The sequence below is a fragment of the Globicephala melas genome, chromosome 9 (assembly GCF_963455315.2).
Source record: "Globicephala melas chromosome 9, mGloMel1.2, whole genome shotgun sequence".
Classification (NCBI taxonomy): Eukaryota; Metazoa; Chordata; class Mammalia; order Artiodactyla; family Delphinidae; genus Globicephala; species Globicephala melas.
This window is the reverse complement of record NC_083322.1, coordinates 57802851-57820603: the sequence shown is the minus strand read 5'-3', so window position 1 is coordinate 57820603 and position 17753 is coordinate 57802851. Positions and strand designations below refer to the sequence as shown.

Sequence of the window (17753 nt, the reverse complement as noted above, 5' to 3'; positions counted from 1 at the left end):
CGCCTGTCATCACAAGAGCCTTGCTGCAGTTATCTTTATGTTCGCACCACCACTGTGAATTACAAATTCTATAACCTACTAGCTACAAAAGGGAAATGAACCATGCCTGACCTCCTAAAATTAGTGCTCTTTACATTATACTGGTTGGCCTCTTAATATACTGGGTCCTTTTAAAAACTGAGAGGACTTCCCTGGTGGCGCAGTGGTTAAGAATCCGTCTGCCAATGCAGGGGACACAGGTTCGATCCCTGGTCCAGGAAGATCCCACATGCCGCGGAGCAACTAAGCCTGTGCACTACAACTACTGAACGTGAGCTCTAGAGCCTCCAAGCCACAACTACTGAGCCCGCACATCGCAACTACTGAGCCCACATGCTGTAACTACTGAAGCCCATGCACTCTAGGGACCCTGTGCCACAACTATTGAGCCCGCATGCTGCAACTACTGAAGTCCACGCACCTAGAGCCCGTGCTCTGCAACAAGAGAAGCCACGGCAATGAGAAGCTCGCACACTGAAGAGTAGCCCCTGCTCACCGCGACTAGAGAGAAAGCTCACATGCAGCGACAAAGACACAATGAGGCCAAAAAAAAAACACAAAACACTATGAGAAACATTTTATCATGTGTACAAAGATTAAGATATACCCTAATAAAAGATCTTCAATTAAAATTTTTAATATTTTGATTAATCTGATGCTTTATGAAGCACATTTTTAAATGGATCAAACCAGAGCCTTTTTCTAATTATGTTCAAAAACTTCACAACTATTTTATTACCTAAATGCATATTAAATTCCTCTACAGTCAATAGGTTAAATTTTTCAACTAATGGGAGCAACCTGACCTAGGTTTTTCAAATAATAAATTGGCTACATACACAATAATTTGTATGATGGCAGAAAACACGTGATTTAATAAAAACGTGTTATAGATGCAATAAATTCTTACCCTGTTAGCATTAAAAATTGCTTCTCAAACTTCAGAGTGCATCAGAGTCACATGGATGCTTTGCTAAAAAGGAGATAACTACCTTTAAGAGCAAGTTCTACAGTAAATAACTGTAAGGAAACTGGGAATGAGAAAAAAGATGACAGTGTGCTGCAGTGGGAAAATATGGACTTTGTAGTACACACCCTTCCTTGTTATCTGATCCTAGTCTTATCTTTGACCACTCAAAGTAAGCTGTAAATAACTGATTATCATAGATAACCAAGAGCAATGCAAATAATTCTCGTCTATAGACAATCCATCCAGTGGAGGTTCAGTGAGTCCCTGAAATGGAAAAGGCCAATTTCCTGACCACTTATAAATTCATTTCAGTATTTCCTACACTGTACAAATTTGTATTTCTTTGACTCTACTTTGAACTGGTTACAACATATAGCTGGTTCCCTCGTTAATAATGATTTAAATAATGATTCATCATGTGTACAGTATTTATAAAACTCCTTGTATATCTCTGAGAGTGATGATTTTACCTTTTTTTTGAAACTTTAAGAATGAGTTGCAGAGTATACATGCTAAAGGAGTGGGGTTTTTTTCAGTGTGGTACCCATATGAGCAGCATCAGCATCACCTGAAAACTTATCAGAAATGCACATTCTCAGGTCACATTCAGACCTGCTAAATGAAAAAATGTGGGGATAAGGGCCAGCAATCCTGTCTAACAAGCCTTCCGGGTGATTCTGATGCAATCTAAAATTTAAAACCTCTAGGCTAAAAGATTCCTTAAAATTGAGATAACCAATGTTTGGGGGCTAATTACATTTTCCTTATGTTTTTTTCCCCCTTGTCAAAGGGATCACCATATTTAACCCTTAGTTTTATAAAGAAGTAAATAACCGAAAAGATGTAATGCGAACTTAAAAGTACTGAACAGCTAAGCACTGAAAAAATCTGGAGAAAGCAGGAGCTATGCAATGTAAGAAATACAGGTTAATACACCACCACCACCACCTAAGGGGATGGAGGTGGAGAGGCAGGGGATCGATCAATCACTCCAAAATGTTAGGATAAGGAAAAGTACATGGATTTGAGTTACAGGTATTCTACTTCACACCTAAAGAATGGTCTCCTCTCAACATATATTTTGATTCATAATTTCTTATTTTCACTTTTAAAGACTTTTTTCTAAGACCAGTTTCAAGTTTACAACAAAATTGGGAGGAAGGTACAAAGATCTCCCATATACTCCCTGCCCCCGCACATGCATAGACTCCCCAATTATCAACATCTTTCACCAAAACAGTACATGTTTTACCAAGGATGAACCTACATTGACACATAATGATCACTCAAAGTCCACAGTTTACCTTAGGGTTTACTCTTGCTGTACATTCTATGGATTAAGACAAATTATAATCACATATATCCATATAATATCATAGAGTATTTTCACTGCCCTAAAAATCCTCTGTGTTCTGCCTGTTCACCTCTCCCCTCTCCCCCTCATTTTTCATACAGTACTGTAGTAGAAGTTTCTCATTTTACTTTTCCACTGTTTTCAACAAAGGTTAAGAAAATGTAACAGAAATAATTACCTAGATAATTCAAATAATCAAGTCCTGTTTTTATATTCAGTAGAAATTATTTAGCCTGGCTTTCTAATCTAATCAGATCTGCTGGAAATTGGCTCATCTTTCCAATTCACTAATTACTTAAATACACAGTATTACCATTTGGAAACATTAAGAAAAAAACACTTACAAAACTGCTGTGCTGGCCTTTTATCCAGCAAACTTTTTAAAACTGGATAGGTCTGTTCTTAAATAGTTAAATTACAAATGTCTAAAATAAATAGTAGAATATGAGAAGCTATGAAAGTTCTATCATTAAATTATAAAGGTGTTTTAATATACTTGATTTTTTGTTTGTTTTAACTGAGCTATTTCCTCCAGAGTTGCATTTGGGTTATGTCTACATACTCCCAACATCTGCTGCTAACAAAATTTTCTAGTATTTTAGTTGTAATGAAGACCAAATATCAGAAGGTAAGAGTTTCCCATCTGGAAACACAGATGACAAATTCCTAGGCTTTTTGCCCACAAGTGTCCAGGGTAATGAACCTCTGACCCAATAGCAAGTATTCATTGTGTTACCTATTTTTTAAATCCAACAAACCAAAACTTATACACAGAAACATGTTTTTTCTCAATTTTGAGCTATGCTATTAAATCATTTAGAAAACAAGAGAGCTGCAGTTCAAATGACAATCAATATTTTACAAGAATAAACCTAGAAATCTGAATGACAACATAAATGTATGTAATCGGATAAGGAGCAATTGGTAGAAAAGTAAGTTACCAAATAAGTCAGAAGGGAAAAAAAATTATCCTGAACATGTTGTCAAAAGGTAAGGGCATTTTTTGAGAATTAAAAAAATGGCTCATACATAAGTGGTACAAATTTAATTGTGTAAAACATTTTTACATGACCCCTGTTGCTATAATAATTCCATAGATCCCTTTTAGTAAAAGATTGGGTACTATAGCATTCCAGGAAGATACCTAAAATTTTACACTTTAAGATAAGGATACACACACACACACACACACACACACACACACACACACACATGAGTAAGGATATATACGTTCACTAGTATAAATAATGCTATAAAGAACATTTCCCTCCTTTTGGATTATTTATATAATATACAGTATGAGAAGTAGGCCTACTAACTCAAAGGATATAACATGTCTTGACTGATTTTACTGGAGAAACTACCTCTTCTCCTACTGTCTCATACTTAATGCAAAACGAGTACAACTTTTTCAATATCTAAGATACTGTTTTCTTAATAGGATTTAATTTCCAAATATTCACTTATTTTTATAGTTTCACTGAAACTACATTTTTTTCCATGCTTCCAATGCAGGGGGCGTGGGTTTGATTCCTGTTTGGGGAACTAAAATCCCACATGCCACGCCACGTGGCCAAAAAAAAAAAAAAGAACCCAAAACACAAAAAGTTATTTTTATGTACACTGTCGTAGTAAAACATTCCATAGTTACAGGGCACCCTGGAGATCAGCTAGGCCAAGATCATGCACATAGCCAGTCATTAGACAGTAATGTGTTGTGAAATCAATTTAGTTCATGTACAATAGTTTTTTAATTAATTAGAATAGAAGAACATTCTAATGTACCACATGATGTAAAGGTAAGTATTACTTCATGAAACTTTTACATATATATCACATATTACATATTATAACTAATTATTAACACATACATGGACATACAAATATATGCACATAAATGTGTAGAACTGTACACTGGGTTAGAGTGTAGAATGAATTCTTACTATGAGTTATGAGTTAAATTTCTTGGAAAAACACTGATCTAGACAATTACACCAATGGTTCTTCACAAATATGAATTTTCAGATCTGGTATTGCAATCTGCAGAGGTAAATTCTAAAAGGTATTCCAAAGCCAAAAGATAATGATTTTTACATTGCCAACCAGTATGAGTTACACACAACACTTTTCCTCCTCTTATTAGACAATTGAGAGCTATGTCTATATAACACCTAGCTAAAACTGGCTTCCACTACGTTTAATAACTGGCCATAGGATATAGAAGATAGCTGCATAGTTACCATTCAAAACAAAAACTGAGGAATGAGCCTTCTTCTTCCACCCAAGTCGCCGCAGAATTTGATATCTCCTCTGCAGAAAATTGAGAGGTAATAACTATACATGGTTCAATGAGTATTCAGAGATCTTCTGTGGTGTGACTTTGATAATAACAGATTACAAGTATCTGCAAGTCAACTGACAACAGCTTTCTAAAAAAAAATTTTTAAGTCCACATTTTCTAGAAGTAACCTAAAATTACTGTCAAATCTTTGCATCCATTTGCTAAACAGCATTTAACATTAGTGCTTATTATCTTCCATAAAAATATAAGGGCAATACACACAAACCACACATCCCATTGAGAGATCTCCAACCAATTTCATATAAGATAGCACTGATTCATGGCTGTACCGTCCTACAAAGACTCGCTGATGGAGAGGTGGAATACATACGCCTGGCCATTATTAAACTGAAATTAATGCAAATTATGACTGAAAAACTAAAAATTTGATCAGGAATTACAAATACATGACAAATCTGACTTACAAAACAGTAGGAGTTTGTTCCAACAATCAAATTCTAACAGCAAAAATTTCTAGAAACACAGAAAAGTTAAAACAGGTTTTAGAATACTTACACTGGGTCATGATTTCATTCTAAATAAGACTGGTGTTTATTTCAGAGAAAAGCACAAGACAAAAATCTGCTGAATGAAAATGAGTACAACCCCATAAAGAAAGACCAAGACAGAAAAAACAGTGAGGAATGACATGGCAATGTGGAATTTTTAGGCAACCTCTGAGAAAAAAAGTAAATGTATAGGAAAAATACTATTCACAGCTAAAATTATTTATCAGGCCTTCAGAAATTTATTTAAAGGAGAACCTGTAACATTTACTCATTTTTTTCAAGCATTTATTCTTTCAATAGCCATTTACATGTCATAAAAATTTACTCTATTTTGTAATAATAACTCGATTAAAAACATAAGCTCTATATTTACTAGATAGCCATGGTTTGGCTTCTTAGTACAATTCGATCTCAGGTAAACTGCAGCAACTTACTTTCCTAGATTATTCCTTGGGAAAATGTTCTGTAAGAAACTATTGGCCAAAAATCAAGGCTGCAACCTAGAGCTCTAGGTGACCTTGGCCAGACACCCACCCTTTCCTATCCCTCCACTTTCACCGGCTTTGCATCACAATCCACTTTGAAAACTATTAGGGCTAAACACATCACGTCCCTCAGCCCACTTCCTGTCAGTCACCACAAGATGCCCAAGGAGCCCAAATACCCTTCAATGCCTGCTCTCTAGTCCCCATAACACTCTCTTAGATCCAGATTTGGTCTTATCTCCCATCCTTCCTCAGCTTCTGAAACGCTGCCACTGCGCCCTCTGGAACTCCCTACTTGTCAGCTGACTGTATACCTGGCTTTCATTTCTCTCCTTTAAATTCTCTCCTGAAATTGAGGCTTTTGTTTCCACCTCCCAAGAAAATGACTTGTCAGAAGTCAGCAATGTCCTCAATGTTGTTCAATCAATGGTCAATTCTCCTATTAGCTGAACTACAAGAAACATTGAACAGAATTATCATTCCCTTTTTCTTGAAACACTTTTTTTTTAAACATCTTTATTGGAGTATAATTGCTTTACAATGGTGTGTTAGCTTCTGCTTTATAACAAAGTGAATCAGCTATTATATATACATACATCCGACCCCTCTAAGTGGTCACAAAGAGGGTGGGAGGGAGATGCGAGAGGGAGGAGATATGGGGATATATGTATATGTATTTTTTTTAAATATTTTTTTTGATGTGGACTATTTTTAAAGTCTTTATTGAATTTGTTACAATATTGCTTCTGTTTTATGTTTTGGTTTTTTGGCCGCACGGCATGTGGGATCTTAGCTCCCTGACCAGGGATCAAACCTGCACCCCCTGCCTTGGAAGGCAAAGTCTTAACCGCTGGACCACCGGGGAAGTCCCGAAACACTTTTTAACTTGGCACCAACCGTCTTGGTTCTTCCAGAAGTTCACTGCTCTTGTCTCCTTTGCCTGTTTGTTATCTCCGCAACCCCTCAACTTTGGAGTGCTCCAGGGCTAATACTTTGGACCTCTCCTTTTTATATATCCACTGTCTAGTAACAATTGACAAATTTCTATCTTCAATCCAGACTTCTTCCCTGAATTGCCTATTAAATATCTCAATTTAAATGCCTAACAGGTACCTCAAATTTAATACATAAAACCATATTCTTGACCCACCCCAGTGACTCCAAGCCCCCATCTCCTGCAGTCTTCCTCATACTAAGAAAAGGCAGTTACATGCTTCTAGCTACTTACACCAAAATCTCCACTGATATCCTTGACTCTCGTACACTATAGCCAATCTGTTAGCCAAGTGGGATCTACCTTCACAGTATATCCAGACACACTATATGCTTACTTACGCGGTTATTGTTATTCTCTGTACTCCCAACAAGAATATAAGCTACAAATGGGAAGGGACCTTGTCTGTTTTGGTCATTGTAGCATCCCCAATACTTAGACTAGAGCCTGACACATAACAGACATTCAATAAATATATGTGGAATGAATAATTAAATGAATGAATGAGAGGTTCCAGATCCTCAATTCCACTCAAAACAATAGTAAATCTCATTAAGGTAAAACATTCCTTATGGTTGAACTTAAAACAGCCTTAATCATTCTTTCACAGCACTCCTTTCATTTAATGAATATATGTTCTCCAACGATGACCAGTCAAAATGAAATGTGGGGGCTTCCCTGGTGGCGCAGTGGTTGAGAGTCCGCCTGCCGATGCAGGGGACACGGGTTCGTGCCCCGGTCCAGGAAGATCCCACATGCCGCAGAGCGGCTGGGCCCGTGAGCCATGGCCACTGAGCCTGCGCGTCCGGAGCCTGTGCTCCGCAACGGGAGAGGCCACAACAGTGAGAGGCCCGCGTACCGCAAAAAAAAAAAAGAAATATGGATTAAGAACATAATATGTTAATTATAATAGAGATAATTTACTATGCACGGCTCACCAAAGTTCAAAGCATTAAGATATAACAGGCAGTGTTATAATAATATTTCATATAATTTTTTTTTAAGTTGTAGGAATTTATTTTAAATAACCTACAGTTGATTAAAAGGGAATTCATGATAAAAATAGAAGATACTTGAGGAAAGATGTGGGAAATGGACTCTGCACACACGCTAAACTAACAATGCCTCTAAAACTAATGATTATAGCAAAAAATGTCTTCACATTAAAATTCTGCTTTTTATGTGGTTTTTTTTCCATTTTTTACACAATTACAAAAGAAAAAATAAAAGCCCTAAAATCTTGATTATTTTTCCTTTTTTGGACCAAATACTCATTTTCCTCTAAATTTTTGACCTGTGGAACTTTTTATACAATAAAATCTTTCAAGTGAAAGACTGGGGTTTAAAATGAAAAAGATGGGTATCTGAAAGGGCACAGAGAATGTTCAGAACAAAGGATGATGGGAAAATGGTTTCAGTCACTGATTATTTCATTATCCTTAGACTCGCTCACCCCCTCTCATCCCTCCCCAGCCCCAATCTACACGATCTTTAAGATCAAGAAAAAGGTTTAAATATTTTAAAATAATTAAAAAGAAATAAAAATTCACATTTAAAAAGGAACACTCAAGTCAGGAAATATTTTCCCATCATGCTTTTCTGTGAACAGGTGTCTGAACCAAAACACTGCCGATGTCACGACTGCTTCAAGTTTAATGAAAACTGATTCCCATGACAATAGATAGTGACAACTCTAACAGGTGCGCTGGGTTTTTGTTCTACTTAATTTTAAATTCCTGAAATGGGGGAGACGGGAGTTTAGGAACTCATTTCTATTAAAATATAGAAGTTATTGCAAAACCCTAACTGTAAAAACGCACCAATATAATCGGACTTCATATACAGTAGCTAAGAGAATCCAAATGTTTCAGTGAAACAGTGAATTTGTCTGGCAGAACTCTGACAAATTCCCATCCACTTGACCCCTTGAAAATAAAAACAAAATTCAAAACAAATCATACAGCTAGAATTTTGATATCTGAAATATTTTTAAATAAGTTGTCCATAGGACAACTGGCTCAGCTCTCCCTTATAATATTTCCAGGTTTATCTTTTCTCAAAGATGTTGCTTTGTTAAGACTTGCTGCCCCTTTCCCTCAGGTGCGAGGGCAGTCGAGGCTCACAGTTTATCCATCTGCCCCAAACCACACTGTTCCTTTTCACAGAACTGTTTCCTGCCCCTCAAGACAGGCTAGAACTCGTAGTCCTCGTCAGCCATGTCGATGGCCCAGGCAAACTTCTCCCGCTGGGTTTTGTTGTAAATTTTCTCAATTGGGACCCCCCACTTCTTGCACCAAGCCACGCTGATCCTTGGGTCCAGATAATTGAGTTTGGAGGTTCCCAAAGCAATTTGTTTATTCTCCTCTCGGTCTGTGGCTTGTACTTCAAGCTTCATCAACTGCTCCTCCAGTCTCTGCACAGCCTTCTTCTTTGACTCTACCACCTTCTTGGTTTTTGCATCCTTAAGGACCTTGGCATCAGCCTTAGCACTTTTCAGGTCTCTCCGGGCATCTGCTAGCTGTTCCTTCTTGGCATCAATCTTAGATTGCAAGTTCATCATGGACTTCTCAAAAGTTTTTGGTGGTGCCCTCTGATGGTTACAAAGAATTGCAACGGCTCGGTTGGCACGGTTATAAGATAGTATCTTTGCTGGGATGTTCTCATCAGGAGCTGTGAGTTCCTTTAGCTGCTGCTGTAGCGTGATGGAGGCGTTGTATGTACGGAACACCTTCGCTGTCAAGCCCTCCATGAGATCCTGAAGATGTTTATTTAGAATACCAGTATTGAGTCTATCAAAAAGATCATCCTCAGGCTGTTTGTTCTCCATAAATAGTTGTAAGTTCTTAAAAACTCGTTTCTCAACGGGGACTTTGTTATAGTATCTGATTGAGTCCTTTCCCAGGAAGTCAAACTCTACCACGTATTCCTGACCATCCAACTCTGGGCGCAGATTGATGTGCTCCACACGAAGTGAGCAGCAACCCACAGTGTCCGCTGTTTCTCCTTCCTCCTTCTCATTGCCTGCTCGTAGAGCAAGCTTGTCGATGAAGTACAGAGCTACAGCTCTCTGCCGGACTTTCATCTCTTTGGACTTCCAGTCTTCCCGGTACTGGTTCCGGATCTTGTCCACACACTTCTTCAGCCGCCGAGCAGTCTCATATTTCTGCCAGTCTTTCTCACCCTTGATTCGTGAGCTAGGATTCAGCATGATGTATTTAATAGAACCTTGGATGTTCTCTGTCCAGGAGACTAGCCAAGTAACCTTGTTATCATGTCGGACCTCTTTCCACTTATGACCTGGAGGAGGAGAAGGAACCTTGGCATCTTTGCTACAGTTGATGATTATATCCTCAGGCATGATCCGTCTCTTCAGCATGCCCATCTTGGGGTGGTTGCCACGGCCACGGAAAAGCCCAGGAGGTTCTATCTTGAAGTTGGCAATCCTCTCTCTGTGGTTATCCATAATACAGAAGCCATATTCTTTCAGTAATTTTTCATTCTCCTCTTTGATTTTCAGTTTCTCTTCCTTGCTCATCTGCTTCCGAGCTTCTGTCTGGGCTTTGAAATACTGGCTCATCTGGGTAAAATCACATTTGGTGAGGTTGGTGATAACATTCTTCTCTTCATTGGTCATTTCCTTTCTCCAGTCTTTAAAGAAATTTTTCCTAAATATTTCCTTAGTAGTATATTCATGGTCGAGCATTTTTGCAAAGAACGTAGCTACTTCTTCTGCTTTGGGGCTCAGCTTCATGACTTTACCATCATAGTAAAACTTGACATTCTCTGGAAGAGGTTCATATGGTGGAGCAAATACAGGACCTTTATGTTCTAGGAATTTCCACTTGATGCCTTCAGGATAGCGCTCTTCTTCCCACCATTTCCACTTCTGTTCCTCTTCTTTCTTCGGCTTCTTTTTCTTACTATCTGGCTCAGGAACTTTTTTATCTTTATCTTTATCCTTATTCTTGGGTTTTTTCAATTTACCATCCTCTTCTTCCTCTAGTTTTCGTTTCTTCTCTTTCTTGGTATCTTCTGTTTTAATTTTCTTAGGTTTATAATCAGCATCATCCTCGTCTCGAGGTCTCTTTAATGGCTTTATATCCTCTCTAGGAGGAGCAAAATAGCCATCATCTTCAGGTTCATCTTTAATCAATGGTGGACTAGAAAAGCCATTTTCCTTCTCCTTTTTTATTTTTACATCCCCAGAGGCTCTAATCTTTTCCTCCTTTCGTTTTTCCTTGTCTCTGTCTTTGTGTTTGTCTTTATGCTTCTCTGAACTTCCATCTTTGTGTTTGGTTTTCTCCTTCTCTTTGTGTTTCTTTTCAGAATCTTTATGTTCACTGTTGCTATGCTTGGACTTTTCTCTGTCCTTCTCCTTGTCCTTCTTGTGTTCTTTGTGCCGGTGTTCTCGATCTTTATGTTTATCTTTGTGTTTATGAGAATCATTCAGTCGGAAATCCGCCTCGATCTGGGAATCGTTGTGGAGATGGTCCCCACTCATGTCGGCCGGAGCGGCGAGCGCGGCGGAAGGCGAGGGGCGTCGAGGAGTCGCAGACGGCCGCGGCCGGCCTGTTCAGGCGGACGGGGGCTCCCGGAGACGCGGGTAAAGGGCGGCGGGGCGGGCCTGAGACTCCCGGAACGGCTCAGGCGGCGAGCGCGGCGGGCGGTGAGGGGCGCCGAGGAGACGCAGAGACGGTCGCGGCCGGCCTGTTCGGGCGGACTGGGGGTCCGGGAGGCTCCCGGAGACGCGGGTAAAGGGCGGCGGGGAGGGCCTGAGACTCCCGGAACGGCTGAGGCGGCGACCGCGGCGGCGAGGCTGACTGTTGCCGGCCTGGTGGCGACAGCAGACCCCAGCAGTTGTGTAACAGCCTAAGTTCGCATTTCCTCATATAATTTTATGTTGTTGATAATTTAGTATTTCAGTATTTTGCCCTGGACAACACCAATCATCACCATCCTTGCCAGATAACATATAATTTCCCAAATAAGCTTTACATCCTAAGCCCTCACCAGTCTCATTTAAGACAGAAAGTGATTAACCTTATTAATTAATGCTGGTTATGAAGTACAGGAGCACTAGACATTTTATAGCCAAATCTGTTGTTACAGGCAACCCCTGATTTATGAACATGCACTTAATAATGGCCCACATTTGGGGAGGGAAGAGGAGAAAGGAGAGTGAGAAATGGAGGCCATCTTTCTGAAACAGGAATTACCTGGGGAGTGAATAACCTAGAAATGTTCCGTTATAATGGGGAGAAGATAGCTATTTACAAATGTACAAGTTAGTAAATTACTGGTTCCCAGCTTGACAGTGACACCTTCTGAGAAGACCCCTATCCCAGCTAAGCAAAGATAACCCATTTCTTTCAAACTGATTTGGAATATATTTTCCCACAGAAACAAAAATATCACCCTTAATGAAGTGAAACTGTACAGTTAAAATTTAGGGTACATTTTGGGTTAAAAAAAGATTTGTGAGCTGGCCTGGGAACATAGCCAATATTTTTTATACTGTTTCAGTAAGAGGGAAAAAAATGTGTTCTGAGTTCCAAACAGCTGCCTTACACATAAACTTTAGAAACACAACTGGCTATGCTGGAAACTATCTGTATACAGGTTAGGTTTCATGGGATTCAATTTGGCCCATGGCATTTCTGAATATGTTTAAGAATAAGTCACTTTATATTAGGTCTCTTCCACTCAGATGGTGCAGTTAGAAAGACCTCCAGCTTGTTCAGAGGTGAATAAGCTTGCTTAACATTTTATAAAATATACAGCAAAGCCAAAAGAAGGGCTTCAAGCTACCAGGCTACTTTTCTTCCTTTATGAATGGACTAAACTTCCTTTATCACAATGAGTCACATCAATCTGGGAGCTGAAGTAGAATGCCACTACTTATTTGATTTAGAGACCAGAGCAATTTATATATACCCAGACTCTTCTAAACAGTGCAACACAGTATTTGTTTTCCAAATTAAGAGAAATTAGAATTAATTTTTGAGAACTTCAAAATACTAGCTAAAATTATCTGCAGAGCTTTCTGGGAATCCTGAAAAATATGAATTAAGAATCACTTATAAATGGGGTTATCTCAGATACTATTAACATAATAATGATGCCAGTGCCTACATTGGAAGAGGTAAGTCATTGACATATCGTCACAGATTAGTGCTATAATTATTAACAGTGCTTTATCCGTTTATGAATTATTTCAATGTGCCTCAATTGAATAGCTCAAACAGCTGTCTACAGTGGCTGAAAAGCTATGTCAAGACCAGCTTGACTCCACCAAAGACATTTATGTACATTTCCCAAGAGTTGAGAAAATAAAACAAGAAATGTCAGTGTTCTTTTAGAAGGAAAATAAGAAAGCCGTGTTGAGATGACTTAAGAGATCCAGCAGTGCCTGGTGTTTCTGAGGTAAATTAATCAGAAAAAGGTCAAACTCTGATCTTTGTCCAACACCCTTCTTCCTGATACATTATCCACTCTCACAGCCAGACAGATGTGCTCCATCCAATGCAAAGACCTATTTTGACAGGACAGCTCTTTCCACTTGGATGTCCTGCCATCAAACTCACCATAGCAAATAAAGATCACACTCAGCTTGTCCAAAACCAAACTTACCATTTGCCTCACAGATTTACTCCCATGATTTCCATTTCTTCATCCCAGTATGTTTGATTATCCCAGTATGTTTGGCTGGAAACTTTTGTTTACTGCTTATTCAGAATTACCTAGAGTACCTTTGAAAAATGTAGATTTCTGTCCTTTCCCCATCCTTTCAAAATCAGAGCCTCAGAGGGTGTTATCTGGGAATCGCTTTACCAGCTCTTCAGGTGATTCTAATGCACATACAAGCTTAAGGACTTCTACCTTAGATTCATCCTTTACTCACTCAATTCATCTAATATCACATCCTTCCCCCACAAATCCTATTGCTACCAGAGTCCAAGACCCTAAAACCACAATCAACTTCCTAAATGATGTCAACAATTCCTCAAATTAAAATTTCTAAAAACACCATTTTTGTTTTCCTGCTCTGTAACTTGTCTTGACTTACATACCATAATTTTAAAAACTCATCTTGCTAATTTTTGAGACTCTCTACAATCTGATCCCAAGCTATCTCTCTTGTCCCCCATGAACCCTCTAGTCCAGTCACAAAACCTCATCAAATTCCTACTTCAGTTTGACTGTACTCAGTCTGACACACTCTACCACAGACAACTCACTCCCCCAAATCTATAATGTCTACTCCTCTCTTATCTATGTATCAGTCCCTCGGGGGAAAGCTTAAGTCCCAAACTCCCTTCTTGGCTCTTTACACATCACATTATTACGACTGCTTTCAGACATCATCTAGCCTTCCATTTGCTCCATATCTCTTAAACAACAATGCTATCAAAGCACTTTTTAAAACTCCCTCTCTTACTCAACAATAGCCAGTACTGGTCTTTATTACCCCTTCAATGATGTCCAAATCCCAGGGCTAGCATACAAGGCCCCATCAACTATACTATATCTACTAACTCCAGTTGTCCCCAGAACTTGATTTTATTTATACTCTTATCTAGAAAGATCTTCTCCTTCCACCCTACCAATCCAAAATCTTTTCTTTCTTTTTGAGTATAAGACTCAGCATCAGGGCTTCCCTGGCAGCGCAGTGGTTGAGAATCTGCCTGCCAGTGCAGGGGACATGGGTTCGAGCCCTGGTCTGGGAAGATTCCACATGCTGCAGAGCAACTAGGCCCGTGAGCCACAACTACTGAGCCTGTGCAGCTGGAGCCTGTGCTCCGCAACAAGAGAGGCCACGATAGTGAGAGGCCCGCGCACTGCGATGAAGAGTGGCCCCCGCTTGCCGCAACTAGAGAAAGCCCTCGCACAGAAACGAAGACCCAACACAGCCAAAAATAAACATACAAATAAATAAATTAAAAAAAAAAAAAGACTCAGCATCAATTGATTAAATAAACATTTTGGTCCTTTTAACTGTAGGAATTTATAATCTAAGGTAGAAAATACCTTACTGAACAATAATAACTAAAATACACAAAGACATATATTATTTTTATGATGCCGTGGATGTATTTTTTACTTTACATTTTGTGGAGGTCCCTTGTTTTCACAGCATTTAAGAAAAGGGACAAAAATCTCATAAAGCAAAAAAGTGAAGGAAGTAAAATCTCAGCATTATTTTAAAGAACTGGAGCATTCAAGAAATCTAGTAAGTCATTTCTACTTCTGTGGGTTTTTTTCTAATTATTCAGTCCAGAAAATGGTTATTTTCTCACCAATAAAAATCTATTCATTTCATTGGTCTTCGTATACTACAGTGGAATGAAAAGTGCACGGAATTTAGAGTCAGACAGTGTATATTAAATCCAGCATGGGACAACTTTTGGGCAAGTGCCTCTGTCTCTCTAAGATTCAGTCTCTTAGTAATGGGGTAGCTACCTGTCTCCATGACTTGGCAAAAGTTTACATTTAGATCATCAAAAGCCTAAAGTATTCTATGTGCTCTCAACCTGTCTTCAGATTAATCTTCCTCAGGGCCAAGCCAGTACAAACCCATTACAAATCCATTTAACTGACCATTCATTTTCTTCTTGCTCAGAAAGCCCAGTTCCTGAGAAGAAAAACCAAATCCAGGAAACACAGCTGGAACAAGTTAGTATCCTAGCCACTCTGCTAATGCTAGAAAAATCATAAATCTATTATTCATAAGATAATGCTTAGCTTCTTGTGACAAGTTGAAGGTTGAGAAAATATTTGCACAAAGAGCCACCATACCAGCTGAGTCAGGGCCAAGGTAGAGGTCACCGCCAGAGAATGAGCAGCCTGCCACATTTGTAGTGAAAAACAGAGTCTTAACAGCATAAGTTAAGAATGCATTGCTTCATCTAAGAAAGGTTGTTTCTCTTCTCTCTGTTCTATGTTTCATTTGCGTCAGTGTAATAAATCATGAAAGCTGAGGTCAGTATGAATCTTTCCCACTTATAGATCTGGAACCAAAACTCAGAAGAGATAAACTGCCTAATTAAAATAACAAGACCCTGAAATAATACGTATAGTACAAAACCAAAGATGTATGAAAAAACAGATAACTGCATTCATGAATTAAAATTAAGTGTTATCATTCATGTCCTGCAGTCACCTTTCGGTCATCATGGCCAGGGCAGAAATATCTCCGCAATTTTATTTTAAATCAATCCATTAGGAGAATACAAACTAGGTAATAAATTACATATCAGTATTCAAGAAAATAAGATAAGGGGAGTTTTTAATGATGGAAGCCTTTCTTTAAAGGAAGCTTTAAATCAGGTTTTAAAGGAAATGATGATTATAAAAGACAGGGAAGAATTTGGGAGGGGAAGAAAGAATTCTTATATCTTGATTAAAAATTCCTGGAAATTTCAATTTATGAACAAAGTTAATTGTATTTTTCGTTTTAATAGCACTAAAGAGTTTTTTTAATACTTCAACTAGATTTTTGATTCTACAAGTTAGAACAACTCTCAGCACACCTTTTTTGGTTGTTGTTTTGTTTGTTTCTCCAGTGACCCACAATCATTTACAAACACTCCTATGGGAACACCACCACGATTACTACAGATTACCACACAGAGAGGATTCCAAAGTTACACACCCTTCACCTGCTGGCTACAAAACGAATAGAAAACTGTGAATTCTCTCAACAAAAGCAAAAATCAACAAGTGGGACTACATCAAACTAAAAAGCTTCTGCACAGCAAAAGAAACAATCAACAGAATGAAAAGGCATCCCATGGAACGGGAGAAAACACTTGCAAACCATCTATCTAATAAGTGTTAACATCCAAAATATACAAAGAACTCGTACAACTCAATAACAAAAAAACAAACAAACCAATTTAAAAGTGGGCAGAGGAACTGAATAGACATTTCTCTAAAGAAGTCATACAAATGGACAATGGGTACATGAAAAGATGCTCAATATCACTAATCATCAGGGAAATGCAAATCAAAACTACAATGTGACATCACTTCATACCTGTTAGGATGGCTTTCACCAAAAAGACAAGAGATAACAAGTGTTGGTGAGGATGTAGAGAAAAGGGAAGCCTCGTGCACTGTAGGTGGGAATGTAAATTGATGCAGCTACTATGGGAAACATTATGGAGGTTCCTCAAAAAATTAAAACTAGAACTACCATATAATCTAGTAATTCCACGTTTGGATATATACCCAAAGGAGTGAAAACAGGATATCAAAGAGATATACACACTGCCATGTTTTCTGCAGCATTATTCACAATAACCAACATGTGGAAACCACCTAAGTGTCCATCAATGGATGAATGGATAAAGAAGATATACATATATATATATATATGTGTGTGTGTGTGTGTGTGTTTGTATACACACACACACAAACACACACACTAGAATATGATACAGCCATGAGAAAGAAGGAAATGTTGCCATTTGTGACATGAATAGACCTTGAGGACATTATGCTAAGTGAGGTAAGTCAGACAGAGAAAGACAAGTAATGTATGCTATCACTTTTAAGTGGAATCTACAAAGGTCAAACTTACAGAAAAAAGAGAGTAGACGGTGGTTACTAGGGGCAGAGAGGTGAGAGATTACGGATATATTGGTCAAAAGGTACAAACTTCCAGTGAGAAGATGGATAACTGGAATACATCTGGAGATCTACTGCACAGCATTGTGACTATAGTTAACAATGCTGTATTATATTCCTCAGAGTTGCTAAGAGACAAATCTTAAATGTTCTCACAACAAGAAAGAAATGGTAATTATGCAACACGATGAAGGTGTTAGCTAACACCACAGTGGTAATCATATTGTAATATATAAACGTATCAAATCAACATCTTGTGCACCTTAAACTTTTACTATATTATACCTCAATAAAAAAGAAAGAGAGACAGAGAGAGAGAGAGAGAGAGAGAGAGAGAGGAAGGAAGGAGGGAAGGAAAGAAGGAAAGAGGGAGGGAGGAAGGGAGGGAAGGAAAGGAGGAAAAAAGAAAAGAAGGGAGGGAGAAGTGGGTGA

At 38.5% G+C, this 17753-nt stretch overlaps 2 protein-coding genes across 12 annotated transcripts in view; both read right to left on the bottom strand.

The window, feature by feature from the left end:
• PPP1R9A (protein phosphatase 1 regulatory subunit 9A) overlaps positions 1–17753 on the bottom strand; it is a 327785-nt gene that overhangs the window by 247673 nt on the left and 62359 nt on the right. The gene's annotated exons all lie outside the window — the stretch shown is intronic.
• On the bottom strand, positions 7699–11565 carry LOC132597781 (DNA topoisomerase 1). Its single transcript, XM_060304617.1, has one exon. It carries the CDS (start codon positions 11191–11193, stop codon positions 8884–8886), a length of 2310 nt encoding a protein of 769 aa, XP_060160600.1. The 5' UTR covers positions 11194–11565; the 3' UTR covers positions 7699–8883.